Source organism: Onthophagus taurus, chromosome 11 (assembly GCF_036711975.1).
Source record: "Onthophagus taurus isolate NC chromosome 11, IU_Otau_3.0, whole genome shotgun sequence".
NCBI classification, from domain to species: Eukaryota; Metazoa; Arthropoda; class Insecta; order Coleoptera; family Scarabaeidae; genus Onthophagus; species Onthophagus taurus.
In genome coordinates, this window is record NC_091976.1 from 5,655,142 (window position 1) to 5,674,517 (window position 19,376).

Genomic DNA, 19,376 nt, shown 5'->3' on the forward strand with positions numbered 1-19,376 from the left:
TTGGATGTATTTAATGAAATAAATATATTTATATGTATTATTATTTAAACAACGTCTTTAATTCTTGTTATACTGTAAATAAACATAACATCACTTTATTTTCATTAAATTTATTTTATGTATAGTTCAATAGATGAAGAAATAACACTGATTAAACATTTTAAACCAAATTTAGCCGTAGATGCAATATCTTGTTGTTTAAAAACGATTACTCCTCAAACTTTGAATAATCCTCATAAATTACCTGTTTTGATGAATGCTAATTTGAATCTTGCTGGGGCCATAAGAGTCTTGGAAGGCAGTCTTCCCTAAAGTATTTAATGGATAAAATAAAAAATTTAACTACTTCACCAAATCCTTGGAAGTGAAAGATAATCCCACTCAGAAAGTATGGTTATTTGTCCAAATTTAGCGAAAATCTTGCATCAGTTAAAGCATTTAATACTTAAGTCAATAAAGGACGTATGGAGAGGGAAGGAGTTTTCGGACAGGTGGAGGATGGGAATAATATACTGCATAAAAAAGGGAGTAAAGGGGCGTTGGACAATTATAGAGGGATCACCCTGTTGGATACGACGGTTAAAATATATGCAATGGTACTGCTGAGGAGATTGCAAGAGGAAATGGAGAAGAGGGAAATTTGGCGGATCGGCAGACGCCAACATATCATGAAGAGAAAAGTAGCGGTTGACAATGTATACAGACATCGCCTGACAGATAGGAAGTTGAACAAGAAAGGAGGAAAGTTGTATGCATCATTCATAAATCTGAAGGCGATTTCATAGGCATTTCATAAAGTGGATAGAGGGAAGATGTGAGAGGAAATGAGGAGGGTAGGTGTCACAGAACAGCTGATAGAGAGAGCAAAGGAGACGTACATGGACACGATAGCGAAGGTTAAAGTGGGGGTTAAGTGTTAAGCGAGATATTCTGGACGACACTATTTGCGATGTATACGGCGGACTTTGACGAGAGACTTAGAAGAGGTGGTGATGGAACGAACGAAGGTACACGCGCTGGGGTACGTAAATGGCTTGGTAGTCGTGGCGAGAGGCGGTGGAGATGATAAGGTAAACGTCGAGAAGACGAAATGGTGAAGTTCTGCAAACAGGGAGAAGAAAGAGGAAAGAATGGATGTGGCAGCGAAGAGAGATAGAGGAAGTGAAAGAGAATACTTACTTGGGATATGGATTCTCAGAGTGTAATAAGATTGTGTCGCACGTAAGGGCGATGACAAAAAGAGCACAGGGTGATGGGCAGGTTTGAAGATGGGGGGAGAGAACTTTTGGGAGGGATGTGGGAAAAAGAAAGGTTATGTTTAAGGACTTGGTAAGGAACGCAATGATGTACGGCGCAGAAGTATGGGGATGGAGAGAACAAGGATTGCTGGAGGATGTACAAACAAGGTATTGGAAATGGGTACTAGGCTGGGCGACGGAGACTCCAGGGTATGTAGTGAGGGAGGAGGTTAAGGTGGATGCAGTAAGGGTGGAGGCTGGGAGAAAAGCAGTGAAGTACGAGGAGAGGATAGAAGGAAGACTGTATTGCAGGATCCTGCGAGAGTGTTGGAGGGAAATCAAGGAGAGGAGATTGATATATGGGCAGGAAGGTAGGGAATGATATTATAGGAGAGTGGGATATTCGCCGACTGGGATGGAAAACAGAAGAGTGGAGAGAACGGACAGATAGGGACAAGGACATACAGAGGCAGGAAAGAAGGTCACAGATACGGAAAGGGAGATGTAATGAAAGTTATGGGGAGATAGTGACAGATGAACTGCTCAAGTATCTGTTGATGGATGGGGGTGATGAAAGGAAGAAATTGGTGGCCAGATTCCGCTGTGGCAATGAGGAGAGAGGGAATAAGTACTGGACGGACGATGTGAAGAGGTGGTGTAGATTGTGTGGAGAGGATTGGGAGACGCTGGAACACATGCTGAGAGGGTGTAGTGAACTAAGAGAGTCACTATCCAATCACTATATTCCCTTTTTCTCTCATCCATCAAAACATCCTTTCGGTAAATCGAACACATTCAACATAGCCGTTCTCAACTGCATAGCACATCGTGTCTGCAGAACTTCTATATATATTCGAACGCTTGATACTTAAAATATCACTTTATAACCCTATCTTTTTGTGCGTAGCATCACATTCAACTATTTACATACGCATTGAGGTGCGTCCATGGTTAAGGTGCTTTATCCTACTGCCCATTTCATCTTTTTCCCTAACTGGGCTGTTACTTTCTTCTCCCGTGTGGTATTGTGGGTTTACATTAAACACTGTTATGTTATGGTTTAATCACTCTATTAACAATTTATGTTTTAAAAGAAAATAACAATCTATTTGGTATAATATTTCAGTGTGCATCCGTTCACTGTAACGGTTGTAAAGGTTGTGTAGCAACTCTCCCTTGAACGTGTTTTAACCTGTTCATTTTTAAGAGGCCTGGTTCTCGCGCCCGCCTGTCGCGACGTTGACGTCATAAACACTACATCCCGCATCCTTTTTTCTTTCAAAAACACTTTGCATACAGCTACCTTCACTGCCATTTTAATTATCGTTTCTTCAGATATTTCTTGAAGTCTAGAATCAACAATTTTACCCAACTTCTCTATCACTTCGTTGCAGTATTCAGCAAAGCTTCCAATATCTTTTTAGAACTTGTACATAAAATAACTGCCTTACGATGGACTCCTTATCCTCTGCTTGACATTCGAGTCGGTTCTTCTAAAGGCACTTGATGACACATAATGGATTTTTTATCCGTCTTCTCGTCCCTTTTTCTCCACCATATCTTCAAACCAATCGATATTCCGCCATTATCTTCTGTGTCACCTCCTCCCTTTCCATTGACTCCCGCTACTCCTCTGAGCCCAGGAGGAGATGGTACAAACCCAATCAGATTAAACCGGTTCATAAAAAGGTATTCGTTATAACGATATATTTGGAATTAACGATCCGCTGTACCGTTATTTCTACTTGTAAAGGGTACGGCATTGAACCACAATTTACTGAAAGTTCCTACACATTTCAAGTATAGGATAAAAGTGTAAAATGTACTCCTGAACGATCACTTTGAACTCTAGCCTGTCAGACCACGTATTTGCCATATAGGCATACATATGTAAACAGGTTCAAAAATTTCGAAGAAGGGGTAGAAGAGCGATGAAGAAGAGGCGGGATAGCTTTAAGGAGTTCAATTGAGCTCTCAAAACCTCAATAACGTATGTTACAAGTAATGCTTTTGGAGACACTGACTTAATAACGACGTTTCAATGCAACCTATATTATAGGGTAAAAGCAGAAAGGGGAAATTATGATGGGCTGTTGGGAGGATCATTATTTCATCTATTGCCATCTCCCCGGGCAGTAAGGCCTATTTTGAGAGTTCTATGAAATCTCTTCAAAATACTATGATGGTAAGAGGAAGTACGAATTTGGTTGGTTCCTAGAAAGATAAAGAATTGCCAAAAAGTTGGAACTCAAATATGTAGTGTTGTAATTCTTTACTCTTTTTGAGATATTTTTTTTATATAATTTTTTTTATGAAAAATAATAATAATAAATCCTAACAACTAGGTGTCCTGGATATACAAAAAAAGTAAATTGATGATTTAACAAAAATGGTCTTTACTCAATGGACAGTTTTGTTAATGCGACTTTGGGTTATAAGAAGTTAAGCTTAGGAGTATTTATCAATATAGAAAAGGCTTTTGATAGTACAACCTTCTTGAGTACTCAGGTGGTCTTAACTTTAAAACTGGGGATCATTAAACTTGGGGAGAAAGTAATGGCACCCTCATAAATAAACCAAATTCTTTCAATAATGAATATATTCATTATTGAAAGAATTTTTATTGTTCTATAGAATAATAAAAAGCTGTTGTGTTGTTTTTGAAAATATTTTTTTTTATATTATGCATAACACAATAATTGTATAACACCTAGTAAGCTTTTCCAGTGGTCCAGTCTGCTTTACACATAATATACATAAATATTGTCATATTTTTACCGTTTCACACCGTTTTACAGCACTGCAATACGCGGAACATACATTTAAGTTATTACTGTTAAATTTATTATGTTTTTGAAAATATAATAAATTTAACAACACCGACTTAATCCCTTAAAGCTTAGTGTTTACTTGATTTAGAAATAAAATCATTTCTTTGTTAGCAATAAAAAATAATAACAAAAGATTTATTAATACACTTAATCTAAATTACTGTTACACCGTTGTAAATTGTCCAGAAATAAGAGACAAAATGCTTTAATTACACCAATCGCATTGAATAACATGATAAAGATGATAAAAAAAATAATATAAAAACGCGATTTCTTTAAACGATCATACGAGGCTTAATTAATCAGATGAAAAAATGAAAACTTTGTTTATTTTCTTTTTTTCATTTTCTCTTGCTATATCTAATTTTGCCAATACAGAATCAACTTTAAAATTAGTACACGTTGTAAGTATTATTTATTATAAATTAACAAACATTTATAATAACATTATTTTCATTACATTCTTTATATATATATTTTATCGATATCGAATTTTCAATACAGTTTTCGAAATTAACTGATTCCATAAAATAATTTGCTGTCGTTTTTTGAAACGATGTAATAGTTATTTATATTACAAGGGGGTTAGAATCATAATTACTATACGTGTGTGTAATCACACGAGTACTGTAATTATGCTCTAGCTCACGTGTGATATACAGTTTATCTACGACTGCTAAAAATTACTTAGAAATCAATTTCTTTCAAAAGGTCTATTTTGACATTTATAAAAATATTTTGAAATGATTGTTGACAATTTTGAATTAATATCATGTTTCAATAACATGTTTACTCATCTGGAATAAGTGTTTCGAAATGTAAAAACATAACAATTAATGTTTATAATAAATAGCATTATTTCTCTTTAAATAGGTACAACTTTTTCTTTTATATTGTTGCTCGTTTCAATGAATTAAGCCTGTTCTGTTTGGGCTAAAATGCGTTACATAATAAAACCAGTGCGGTAATGAACTTCATTACGTAACTCAAATCACTCCAAATGAGTGTGGTAATGATGACTTATCCAAGCAGTCGTAGATAAATAACTATTATTAATTATTACATAAAAATTGTTTTACAAATTAATTAGAGAAAACTTTTTAAAATCGCGATATAGGAGAAATTCGTTGAACTCCAATCAGCCATTATCTAGATGATATCATTAGTTAATAAAGAAACAGATTGGGAGATTATTAGATATACTCTGAAATTGGCGATAAATCAAATCTTAAGAACAAATAAATAATGAAGATGAATGACGAGAAATATTGATTGAAATATGTAGAACAATAGTTACCTACATACAATAAAATGAATTCTAGGTTATGTGAGTGTCGGTTATCAATCCACTCGAAAATGCAAGAATGACAAGAAGAATTAAGAGAATCAGTTCTTTCGAGATAAGGATCTCCCCTTCTAATTGAGAGACCAGAATAAATCACGTTGGCGTCGTCTACGTTTTGTAGCATCTTAGTATGCTCTTTTAAAAAACAAGAAATCAGAGTAGAAATGTGTTTAACTTCGAACACAACTTGTTGTTTAAGTAATCAAACAAAATCAAGTCAATAATTAGGTATAATTAGGATAATACTGCCATGAGAAAAAGAAAGGAAACAGGGAGAACGAAAGTATAAATAAAGTAGAAAGGCAATGCACAAAAAACCCTAAAGTAATACAGACAAAAAAGGAAGAAGGTGGGATGGCAAATAAAACTAAAAAAAGGTTGAAGGTAAATAAAAATGTAAATAAATAAGAATACTGAGGGAATAAAAAATACAGAAAGTTTCCATAAAGAATGTTGGAAGCAGGAAGAAATAATGAAGAAAGAAACAACTGCCACTTCTTGCAAAACTAATTGAAATCACTAAAAAAAAATAGGACACTTGCAAGATACATACAAAAAAGAACAACAGAAAGACAAAGGGAGTTTAACAAAGTAAGAAAGAAAACAGACATGAAGAACAATATGACTCTTGTTAGACATGTAAATACTAAACATACTTTTTATATTCTATAGTAATGTAGTGCTTTAGAATTCTGCACGTCATTGCAGAATTCCTATCGTGGTAATGTTTTGATTATAGGGTGTTGAAGGAGGTGATCCGATAACTTTTATTTCAACTTTTTCTGTTTTTGATTTCAAGTTGATATTTAGTGGTTCCAGTATCGGAAGAGTTGAGACCGATTATTGCATTGACTGTTCCGGGTCTAGAACTGTTCCACTTTAAGAGAAAATCCTTTCGCTTACATAAGTCCCCTACTATTTAGCAGTGTTTGATGCGTAGAGTGCTTAGTGGTTATTAGGAAACATCTGTAAGGATGAATTAGCTATTAAACCTGCAAAGCTGATACCATTAATTTCCCTACTCCCTATTTCCCTATGAATTTTCCTAATGTCAAGATTATCAATATCCAGATCTCAACACACATGGTGTGTATTTTAAAGCAGGAAGTAAGAATACATAATTTCTTAATTCGTTCAATTTCTTAATTTGCCCCTATTTTGGAAAGCGGTATTTCAATAATCATTTTACAAAAGACATTGTGATAATGATTATGAACTCCAAGTCGCGACTTATATTTTTTAAGAGTGGCAATTATGCTGCACAGGGACCTTAAGCAACACAGCAAAAGGTATGCCATCTCAGAGAGAGTGATATATATTGCGGTCAATTGCGGAAATTAAATGACTTCTATACCAGGTGATCCAAACCTACCTTCCGACTAGAGCTGCTGAAGACGTAGAGGCCGAGCAGTTTACGATGACTAAGGTGCACGAAGAGGGCCAGTTTTGTTGTCGTGATAAGAGACTTCAGCGCAAAGATAGGTCGCATGGAAATGACAAACTTACCGAACCTAAGAAAGTGGACATAGAAAAGCCCACACAACACGATGAAAAATGAAATACATTACATGCTCACTAACAGGAGAAAGATTTGCATGGATGTCAATGTCCTTAACCGATTTAATACTAGCAGCGACTACAACTTGATAAGAGCGAAAATCAGTATCAACACTAAACTAGAAAGGCGTAAACTGATAAAGAGCTATGCATATCCAACTTTGGCAAATTTAGAGCATAGAAAATATGCTGGAGCAGCTCCATTAAGTATCAGCAAAAGTGGGTCCAACGATAAACCTTCAAAAGACAAAGATCTTGGTCACGATATCAAGCTGGACAAAGTAAACCAGACCGCCGAAATAACAAGAAGGATAGAATTGACATGGACAGCGTTTATTAAACTCGGCTTCATCCTCAAAAACCCAGCTATGCCTATTAACCTAAAACCGTAAACTTTTCGTATTCTGCATACTACAGGTAACAACGTAAGGCCTGGAAATTACCGCGCTCACGAAAAAAAATGCTAATAGACTAAGGACATATCACAGAGTCAGTACTGAGGATTATCATTCAGACATAGAGTACGTAATGAATCCGAAGGCGCACTAAGATCACAGACGTAGTGGCGAGGATTCCTGGCCTGAAGTGATGATGGACAGGACATGGTGCAACACAAGACAGCCTCAGATGGCGGAAAAAAATTACTAGTGGAGGTCCTGGACAATAAATCGGAGTGTAGAAAGACTGCAATTGAGATGGTTGGATGACATCAAGAAGATTGGGGGGAGAAATTTGCTACAAATGACATGAAACAGAGAAATATGGATGAAGCAAAAATCGACAGGATCTTAATATTAGTGGATTTTTATGTTGCTTAGACAATTAGGTTCCTCACATTATCAATTATGGATCTCATATTATCGTCGAAGTTCATATCTTGGAATTTATTTTTTAAAGGTAATACAAACAACATTTCCATGAAAATAATGATGATAATTTGGAGCCTGGACCCCTTTTCATTCCAAATTGTGGAATCTATTGTCCACTAGAAGTTTTCGTTCGACTATACTCCAAAACTAGACATTATAAAGGCATATGGTCTTTTCAGTCAGAGATTGATACAAAAACTAACAAATCGTATTTAAAGAATCATATTATAAAGTAAAATATCTGATGCCTGGAAAAGTTGTATAATGATTTTCATGTTTAAGAAAGCTGACAGACAGGAACCAAACAACTAACGAGGTGTATTAAGGTAAATATTAACGAATGAGTACTAAATAGAAAACAAGAATGAAACCAACGCATCAACAGAATGGCAACCAATAGACTTGTGCGAGTAGCAAGAGACAAATTATCTGACGGCGGAAGAAGTATTGGAGAATAGATGAGAGCAAAACCGATGAAGGAACAGGCTTTAGTATATTTTAGAAGATGGAAGAAGAACTAAATTAGACCGTAAAGAAATTAGGTTCTTTAGCAGATTATAATACTACATAATACTGACAAATCGTTGCTAAACTGCATGCAAACCATTGCAAACAATGCATGGTCAATAAAAGACCTAAAAGGTAATCTTCGATTGAAGAAAACGATAATTAAGAAGATAATTTCTAACAAACTCGCGTAACTCCAGTATAAATCAACGTTTAAAATACAGACGAAGAAATTATCAAATTAATACTCACTATATTGTGAATTGAAAGTATTGCAATGTTGTCTTGGCGCCGTCTGTCAAAATTGTTGTTTATTATTCAGTTATTGATGCCAAATCACCATATCAAGTTAAACTATTGAAGAGTACGTCCAAACAATTTGGTAAGCAATCAGTCAACACAATCGGCCAAGAAACTTTCGAATTATACACTGTGTAAAATATTGTTCAGCGTTTGAAATATCATTTAAAAGTGGCAACATCGGTGGAAAGTTTAAAATATATACTCTAGTAAATAATTGTTAACTAATTAATGAACTAATAAGTCTTCGCTAATTACCGCATTCGGTACGGATGGGGGAGGTCTTCAACGGATCCAGATTATTTTTCTAGGTTCGGTTCAGCTCCATATCATTTTTTCTATTGATGTTATTGTTTTGACAATAAGTTTCTATGAGGCACTGGCTGCTCCCGAGGAAGATACTTTTGTCTTATCAAAACCTATTTTGTGGTATCGGTTCCTGTGACAGTGCGACTGCTCTGTTTTTCCTAATCTGATGTTTTCTGTTCCTTTATGCGACATTCCAAGTTTTGTCTAGTCTTGCTCTACATAGTATTTCCCATACTTGCACGACAATCTCAACTTGTAGCCCCTTTAATGGAGAAAACTTGTATTTTGTTATCGGCAATGCGTTCGGTAGTTTTCAAACTATTTTACGTCTCACCACGATGTCATCTTTGTTAAGTCGCTGGTAATTTACGAAAAAGTGATTCCAAGTCAAAGTTAAAAATGTGTCCCGTAGATCCAGGGAAATATTGTCAATTAATTTTACAAAATGTGAAATACTTCTTTCTATATGGGATATAGAATACGTGGAAAAAATACTTCAGAAATTTATACGCAATTACGGAAAACCCATTGGAAGCATAAATACAAAGCACACAAAACGACTCCCAAGAATAACATGAGTTAATTGAAAACCTCAAAAACAGGAAATCCTTAAATTAATACAACATGCCAAACCAGTTGAAAAACGTTCAATATTGTATTATAACACAAAAAAATCCAGAAGAATGGAAACACAGCGTAACAGTACCCATCTTTAAAAAAAACAAATCCAGCTACCGAGGAATAACATTGCTAAATTCTTCCGTAAAACAAAATAGCCTCAATAATCCCAATGGCCGACGAATAACAGGAATTTTGAAGAAAGCGGTCTACTATGGAAGCACTGTTCCTACTTAGACAACTCCTAGAAAATTCTATAGTATGTAAATAGCACCCCTGCTTACCTGTAAGCAAGGCTTTCGATAGTGTGAAACTAAAAGATGTTATCACGACCCTCGAAAACAATAATATGTCGAGAGAATACACAAAACATATTAAGGACCTAAACACAAAGTCAAGGTGACAGCCTTAGCCCACTGTTGTTCAACACAATCATGGATGAAAGGTCGTAAAAACGCAGAATTAGAATATCGAATGGGCACAAATGAAATAAACACATTATGTTATGCAGACGACGCAGTACTTATAGCGTATTCAGAAAATGACCTGCACAGAATGTTACAGGCTTTTAATAAACAGTTTGGAACACTTAACGTGAAAATTTCTATAGGCAAGACCAAATGCATAACCATTGTCATTCGAATACCTTGGTTGCAAAATCACAAGTACGGGGCGGATACTCAATCTGGGGAAACAAACACCCAAGTACAGATTATAAGTCGAGAATATACAAAACATGTGTATGATCAGTACACAGATGATATTATCGAGTGGAACAAGAGCTGAAACATCAGTAACAAAGGCAAGATGAAAACATAAGAGAAAATAAGATTTTACGAAACAACATAGCACTGGGAAGAAGACCTATAGGACGGCCTCCTAAACGATGACAGTTGGCATCAACATTACAAGAAGCGCTAATATAGAGAAACCGAAATTAAACATGCGACACGCCTCCTGAAAGAAGAAGAATTCCATAAAATGTGTAAAATTTTTAATGTGTGATTCCGTGTTTCCTGTACAGGGCGACAATAGTTTGGCAAAGTGGTATGTAGGTAAGTTAAATTGCCATAGGTAGCGGGATGTCTGGTTTATGGATTTTCGATAAACCATAAATCCTTGGTGCTCTATTGGTGTTTGTACAAACAAGTTTTTCTATTTCTGCGAAGGGATATCCGTCGACACAATAAGGTTCTTCATCGTCCTATTTTATCTGTGTGATCCTTCATAATTTTTCTTGTAAATGTCTGGTTCAATAAAGTGTTCTCTTATTCTCGTGAGCTCTGAGTTCTCAATAAAATTATTTAAGATAAAACTATAAATATTAAATTGTTATTTAAATGTCTTTTTGTAATTGATCTTTACTTATTAAAGATTTTTAGACATGGCGATAGAACTCCAGACAGTTTATATCCAAATGATCCATACACCGAAGAAGATTTTTATCCATACAGAATTGCTCATTTAACAAATAAAGGAAAATTGACTTCCTATAACCTTGGAACGTACCTCCGTAGAAAATATAATAACCTTCTTGGAGATGTCTATACTCCGGATATTTTAAGTGCGATTTCATCTCATCTTCCAAGAACTAAAGCGAGTCTTCAAGCTGTTTTAGCGGGTTTATACCCCCCATCCGAAGAATTAATTTGGGAGAAAAATTTACTTTGGGAACCCATACCTTACGATTATTTACCCGCCAAAGAAAACATATTATTTAGTTCAGTGAGAATTTGTCCAAATGGACTTAAATTGTTAAACGAAAATTATATTAAACTCGACTCAGATCCGATATATCAAAAATATAATTATTTATATCCGTTTTTACTAGAAAATTCAGGTTTGAATGACAACTTTTACAATGTGGCTAGATTTGTATTTTCAACATTAAAATCTGAAGAAGATCTTGGTATGGAATTACCAAAATGGACTAAAAGAGTATATCCTGATATTTTAAGAGAAATATCAGAAAATGGATTAAAATGTCACATGATGGGCGATTTAAAAACTTTAACACCTGGATTTTTGATTTCAAAAATTATTAATAATACTTATTCAACAATAAATGGCGTGAATGAAGCAAAAAATAAGAAAATTTATTTATATTCAGGTCATGATGAAAACGTTGCTGCAATTTTATATTTCTTAGATAATTTTATTGCGCACATTCCGAATTATGGAGCACATATTATTATAGAAGTTCATAAATTTAGTGGAATTTATTTCCTAAAGGTAAAATAATAACTTTTTTTTAAATAATATGTAGTTTAAAAATTTGTAGTTTCTTCATAACGACTACGATAACGATTTGGAACCTCAACCTGTTTCTATTCCTAATTGCGGAATTTATTGTCCACTAGAAGTTTTCGTTCGATTGTATGCAAAACAATTGGACCCATCTAATTCGAATGATTTGTGTACTGGTTAAAAGTAAACATTACAACATAAACACATTGAGATTTTTGTTATTGATGTGAAAAATAAATTATAGTTATATATTAATAAATTAATATTCGTCCCAAAAATAAAAATTTGTTTTACAAACGGTAATAGAGAAACAAACGATAAAATACTTAATTGCGAAATCTTAATTACACCAATCATGTTGAATTTTTTTTAATGAAAATAAAAGGTATAAAAAGCAGAATTTCTCTTAAAATTGTTGCTAATAGAAAATGAAAACGTTATTTGTCTTTGTTTACTATTTTGGAATTAAACATGATTCTGAAAATCTTCAGGAGGATCTGGACCGGTTCCAGCTTTACTCCGCTGATAATGGCCTGTTCCTGAACTACGATAAGTGTTCTAAAATTATAACCACATTAATGATCTTGGAATTTTGTTTGACAGCAGGCTGATGTTCAATTTACATGTGGACTTGACTATTGCCAAGGCTCTAAAACGGTTGGGATTTACGATTAGCACCTGCCGTGTGTTCACAACTATTCAATGCATTAAATCTCTTTATATGGCGTTAGTGGTTAGTGTTCTTAGCTACGCCTCTACTGTCTAGAACCCTCATTATGCTATTCACATTAACTGCATTCAATCCGTGCAGCGTAGGTTTCTGAAGATATTTAGCACAAAAAACATTTTTACCTTAAGCTTCATTTTATTTCGGATGTATTTCCACAGAGCATAGATATTTCTGTGAAATACCCGAGTTCAGAAATTTTTCTCTCTTGATATAAGGTGTCTCTGAATTCGCTGTTTCCACAGTTGTCAATGTTTCGTAACTAGAAAGAACAACAATTTGTGTTGTAGGTGCAGTATTTTGCTTTCCTCTATTCCCATATTTCCCCTTAGATGTTTAACTGTGTATATTTCCCCTTAGATGTAGTCCAGAACTCTTTCTTATGATTTATGTTGTCTTTAAACAATACCTCCATTTCTTTTCGGGCGTCTTCACTTATTTTACTCTTTGCTTCTCTTACTACTTCTCTTGCTTCTTTCCTTCTGTTTATGTAGCTCGATCTGTATTCTTCTTTTTTCGTCTGTAGATACCTTTTCTATGCCGTTTTGTTTTCTTTGACTTCCTGTTTCATCTCCTCACCCTAAAATGTTGTTATTTTCTGTTTTGCGACTACTTTTACTATTGTAGTTTTGAGATTTATCCATCTTTATTCTATCGACCATTGTTCTATCCTTGTTTTTCCTCCCTATCATTTTGCGTTAACAATTCATTGATTCTATACTATGTAGTATTCCACTTTTCCTCGTTCTGATCTTAGTACTTCAGACCCTAGTCTTTGGTATTCTTTTTCTGGTGGTTTTGGTTTTCTTGTATAGAATCTTGTATCTGCTATAACAGTAGATCCTGATACTGGATGGCCAGAGCTCTGTAGTATCTAGCAGGGGCACCACATGCTGATGATGCGCCTTTGATTAAAGGTGGAACCAGAGGGGAGCTTAATATAATTAGATTAGATACTTTGAGGAAGACATTGACAATATCACAATGAAAATCATTTGCTTGCTTATTTTTCTAGGATTTGTAGAGATATTGTGGAGAGTGCTGTATAGGGTGTCGGAGTTGATACAGTAGTTACTACTTCTACCTTTTTTTTTTGCGCTGAGGAGGAGAAAATGCGTTACGCACCCCGGCCTACTGTTGGCGCTTGTAGATGGTGATGTGTTAGGAAATACTTCGGCCGGAAGTGTGGGACTCTAGTCCCTAAGTTACCCACTAAAAACGCCCCCTCTTTCCACAGCTCCGGGACCACCCTTCTGGGTATTTCATCGGAGCATTTCGTGTGCTTGGGGATCCCCCATCCGTCTTCAGTGATTCTTCAGTACTTCAGTGGATCTACTGCACGTCAAATACAGGTACGTAGGCATCGAAGACTCCCCGTCGTCGGGTTAAGGTACGTATAACAAAATAGAAACACATGGTTACTTTTACGTTTGTATATAAAACCGCAAAATTTGCGCCAAATTTGGATACGTGGGGTCAGTCGAGCCGTCCACCTGCCTCGGGTTTCCTCGTCCCATAGCTTCTGCCATTTATCACAGGTATGCATTCTAGCCTGCTTCCGCGCTTGTATCGGTTCCACTGCCTCTTTTATCTCATGTACCTCCTTTCTTTCCGCAGCTAGTAGGTCAAGGGGGGTATGTTCTGTACGCAGATGTAATCCGCAGGGCACTTCTTCTTTGGACTGATATGAGACGTTTGCGGCTATCCTGCTTTAGATCATCGGCCCAGATCTCGCAGCCGTATAACATTATGGCATTTGAGACCTCCATAAGTAGTCTGCGCTTGGTCGCAGTCGGTCCGCCTACATTTCCCATTATGCGACTCAGCATTGTTGTAATTTTTGCCACTCTGTCGCAGGCACACCTCACATGATTTCGAAATGTTAGTCTATTGTCGAGCGTTACCCCTAAATATTTCAGGGCTTTGCGACTGACGATTTCGGTCTCTTGAACTTTGAAACCTATCTCCAGCGGTATGCGGCGTCCAGTCAGCAGGATGATTTCCGTTTTATCAGCCGCAAGGGTCAGACCGCAGTTCATCATCCAACAGCTTGCCCTTCTCATTACTCTGTTTATGCTTCTCTGAGGCTCGGTTTCGTTCCGTGCCTGGATCACCGCAGCCAAATCGTCCGCGTAGCCCACAAGAAAAACTTCGTCAGGCAACTGCAGCCGCAGCATCTCGTCGTAGAAGACGTTCCACAGCACCGGGCCGAGGACGGACCCCTGCGCCACTCCGCATGTCATCCCCTTTGTTCTTGGGCCTTGTAGGGTATCGTAGGATAGAATCCTATTCGTGAAGTAACTTCCCAGGATCCGCATCAGATAGTCCGGGGTTGCGAAGTTTCGTTCCAAGGCATGGAGGATCTCCTCCCAGCGCGCAGAGTTAAACGCGTTTCTAATGTCTAAGATGATCAGCACTACGATGGGCCTAGAGTAATGGTTTTTTCGTTGAGCTTCATTAAAAGTTTGGACTATTTCTTTGAAGAAATTCGTGAAGACAGGCCTGGCGGAGTTCTGCTATCTCAGGCGTCCACCAGTACGTTGCTGGCTTTCAACGATGCTTTATTTTTTTTGGCATAGAAGCCTCACATGCGTCTCTTAGCACATACATAGTTTTCGCTGCTATTTGGTCAGCAGAGTCGCTTGCTTGTAGAACGGCGTCCCGGTTTGCAGTTATAACGGCAGAGAGAGTAGGCACATTCATTTTTGCAGCGTTCCATTTTATACAATTCCCCATGTTTTTTATTACCGTTGATCGATGATCGCCAACAACAAAGCTAATGTACTGGTGATCACTAGCTGTGTATTCTTCGAGCACTCTCCACTCATGAACGCGGCCCGCCAGGGTTTCCGATGCGAAGGTGAAATCCGGAATCGTCTGAGTATATCCCACTCTCCTGAAGGTGGTGGTGTTTCCGGCGTTTATTAGGATGAGGCCGGTTCTGGCCGCCAGCTCGAGCACGCGTCGGCCCCTCGAATCGGTTCTGGTCGCGCCCCATTCAGTCGCTTTTGAATTAAAATCGCCGGCCACAATTATTCTTCCACCGAGTTCGCGAATTGTGTCTTCGAGCAGATCTAGTTTTCTCTGAAATTCCTATATAGGTTCATTCGGGGTGAAGTAACAACTTATATACGTTGCATCCATCATTTGCAGCCAAACGTGACCTTCTCTCGTACCGTGTTTTTTAACATTTATTTTAGTGTGATTTGGGACTCATATGGCGGCGGTACCGAGGGTGTCCGCGAACCATTCGGGTTCTTCGCGATCTCTGTACTGTTCACTGATTATGAATAAGTCGACATTTTCTTTTTTTTTTGACTACTTCTACCTTGGAGTTTAATTAATGAACATAATCATCGTTTTTATTAGACAGCAAGATAACGGATAAATCTTCTCTGTAAAGCCCTCAATAAGCTCGATGTTATAGGTAGGACTCCACACTACTGAAGCGAAATTTAAACCGCACACAAAATGTTTGCTACCCGATTTAAAGACTGGAGTTATGAAGGCTTTTTTGCATTCAGATGGAAAGACTGAATTTTCATTGGAGCGATTTGAATGTAATGAATAGAGGAGTTGCCAACTCTCCTGCACATTTAGCAATGTAGTATCCTGGCAAGCCATCGGGGCCAGGGCCCAATTTATGGTCGACTTGTGTCAGAAGGTGAGAGACACACGTTCAGAGAACCAAGGCTGTGATTAGTAAATAACATTTTGCTTGTGAGAGGTATTCAGGCAACTGTCGATATAAACCGAACTAAAAAACTGAGAAAAAAGTTCAGTTATTCGCTTCCCGTCGTCTCAGATAAGTGCGATAATCAGCAGCAATTAAAGCTTTGGCACGCTTGCGCTGGAAACTAAAGGAAAGACAGCCGTTTCGATTACCCCATCTCTTCCACTTTTTATGATATTTCAACTTTACTTTAACAGATTTAATAGTGGAAGGCGTATACCAATGAGGAAAACGATTATTACGGGAGAAGCTCTGGGGGACGAATTCATTCATATACCTATATAAAACAGAATAAAAAGTATCAACACAAAGGTCTACATCTAACCCACTAAACAAACTGCGCAAATCAACACTTGCCAGCTCACCCCTGAGACCGTCAAAATCCGCACGATCAAACCTCCAGGTGACCGATGGGCTCTCACGCAAGACATGAGGTTTATCAAACTTAAACAAAAATTCTAAAGCAGGGTGATGCCCATCCAAGTCAACTAGTGGATCGTTACAGGAGCGCACCGAATCGACTCCTCCTGAGTTAGACAAAATTAAATCTAGGTATCTGGAGTTATTGTTAGCAATATTATTAAACTGAGACAAATTACAATAAGAAACAGTAAGAAGTAACTCAGTCGCACGAGGGTTAGCGACGACAACAGGAACAAGGTTCCCCGCGACTGACGTGGCCCAAGAAATGTTGGGAATATTGAAATCACCCAACAATATAGGTGTGTCTGGAGACCGGTCGCGCACGTACTGAAGTTGACGTAGGAAAGGGTTAAATGACACAGAATCACTTGGAAGCAAATATATGCAGCACAACAACACTCGCGAGCCACAAAAGCATACACTCAACCAAAGGTCCTCTGCATTCAATTGAAACTAATGTTTACTAGATGTGTCCAGTATTTTGCTTACCTCTATTCCCATATTTCCCCTTAGATGTTTAATTGTAGTTCAGAACTCTTTCTTATGATTTATGTTGTCTTTAAACAATACCTCCATTTCTTTTCGGGCGTCTTCACTTATTTTACTCTTTGCTTCTCTTACTACTTCTCTTGCTTCCTTCCTTCTGTTTATGTAGCTCGATCTGTATTCTTCTTTTTTCGTCTGTAGATACCTTTTCTATGCCGTTTTGTTTTCTTTGACTTCCTGTTTCATCTCCTCACCCTAAAATGTTGTTATTTTCTGTTTTGCGACTACTTTTACTATTGTAGTTTTGAGATTTATCCATCTTTATTCTATCGACCATTGTTCTATCCTTGTTTTTCCTCCCTATCATTTTGCGTTAATAATTATTATTGATTCTATACTATGTAGTATTCCACTTTTCCTCGTTCTGATCTTAGTTCTTCAGACCCTAGTCTTTGGTATTCTTTTTCTGGTGGTTTTGGTTTTCTTGTATAGAATCTTGTATCTGCTATAACAGTGGATCCTGATACTGGATGGCCAGAGCTCTGTAGTATCTAGCAGGGGCACCACATGCTGATGATGCGCCTTTGATTAAAGGTGGAACCAGAGGGGAGCTTAATATAATTAGATTAGATACTTTGAGGAAGACATTGACAATATCACAATGAAAATCATTCTACCTATCACGATAGATCACCTGATAGATCATGTTATAGTTTTTGATGATGCAGTTGTTGAGGATAGTAGTGTTGTGCCTGTCCATAACATAGTGGAGCTAGGTGTTGTCAAAAATAAAGCTCATGTACTGATAAATGCCGGATTTAATGCTGACGATATTAACGATTTCTTTCTTAGTACTCAAACTAACTCGGCTGGAAATGCAGAGTTAATCGAATTTTATTGAGACAACTCGCTTTCCCAAGTCACAGAAAAGCTTAGCTTCTCTCTTGCAACTGAATCGGAAATTCTTAGCATTCTAAGGGGAATAAAGTCTAATGCAGTTGGTACTGATGGCATAACTACCAAAATGATTTTATTGTGTTGTCCAATTATTTTACCCTTCTTGTGCCACGTTGTCAATTGTTCTATAGACCATTCGGTTTTCCCTGATGCCTGCAAGTATGCCTTGGTGGCTCCAATTCCTGAGACTACTAATCCTAGTGAGTTGAGCGACTTGAGGCCATTAGTATTTTGTTTTTACTCTCCAAGGTCTCCAAGGTGTTGATCTTAGTACTGTTGGATTTTTCTAAGGCGTTTGATCGAATTCACCATGACACTCTGTTAGCTACGCTTCATTACGTTGGTTTATCTTTGGACTCAATTTATTTTATACAAAATTATTTGTCTAATCGAAAGCAGATTGTAGCGTTTAATGGTGGGAGATCCAACCCCGCGGAAATTTTATCCGGTGTCCCTCAGGGCTCTATTTTGGGGCCTCTGCTGTATCTGATTTAAACTATTGGCTTTACTAATGTTTTAAATAATTGTACGCCATACATATATGCGGATGATACTCAGCTTCTTTATTCTTTTAACATGTGCGATTTTGAGACTGCTGAAGCCAATATAAATCATGATTTACGCAGTGTTGAACAATTTGCTAGTAAGCTTGGTCTTCAAATAAAAACCTGAAAATCTTCAGTTATGGTTTTTGGTGATAAGGCTTCTACTGATTTTGTTAAATCCAACATGCATTTGGAGGTCGCTGGCAATGAGCTCGGTTTTGAGAGTGATGCCAGGAATCTGGGGATCATTATTGATGAACGTCTTCGCTTCGATGGGCATGTCAAGTCCTTTCTACGGAGAGCCTATTCCACCCTAAAATTACTTTATAATAATAGATATATCTTGAATCAGAAACGTAGAATACAGCTTTGTGATGTCCTGGTATTGTCAATATTTAACTATGGCGACGTAGTTTATCACTCTTCTCTTGACAGTGTCCATATGTCAAAGATCCAAACGCTTCAAAATTCCTGTTTACGTTTTAAATACGGTATACGTAGGGGGGAGTGCATATCACATGCGCTGGCGTGGGCCGGATGGCTGAATTTGACGCGACGTAGAACTCTACACTGTTTGTGTCTCTACCATAAAATTATTCTGTTCAAGAAACCGCCTTAGGGCCGATCTTACAAAACAGTTTATACCTCTCCGTATACCAAGAATAACTAAATATTGGTATAAAG

General features: G+C 37.1%; 1 protein-coding gene across 1 annotated transcript; it reads left to right on the forward strand.

The window, feature by feature from the left end:
* The first annotated feature begins 4,383 nt into the window (after positions 1-4,383).
* Positions 4,384-12,071, forward strand: LOC111418927 (venom acid phosphatase Acph-1-like). The gene is made up of 3 exons (XM_071199921.1): positions 4,384-4,473; positions 10,949-11,806; positions 11,856-12,071. Exons 1-3 carry the CDS (start codon positions 4,384-4,386, stop codon positions 12,000-12,002), a joined length of 1,095 nt encoding a protein of 364 aa, XP_071056022.1. The 3' UTR covers positions 12,003-12,071.
* The last annotated feature ends 7,305 nt before the right edge of the window (positions 12,072-19,376 follow it).

Bases quoted from the DNA above. Each gene is read 5' to 3' on its own strand.
- LOC111418927 (XM_071199921.1), top strand. From the start codon at position 4,384: ATGAAAACTTTGTTTATTTTCTTTTTTTCATTTTCTCTTGCTATATCT. The intron at 4,474-10,948 runs GTAAGTATTATT...TACTTATTAAAG, and splicing joins CTTTAAAATTAGTACACGTT to ATTTTTAGACATGGCGATAG. The intron at 11,807-11,855 runs GTAAAATAATAA...AAAAATTTGTAG, and splicing joins GTGGAATTTATTTCCTAAAG to TTTCTTCATAACGACTACGA.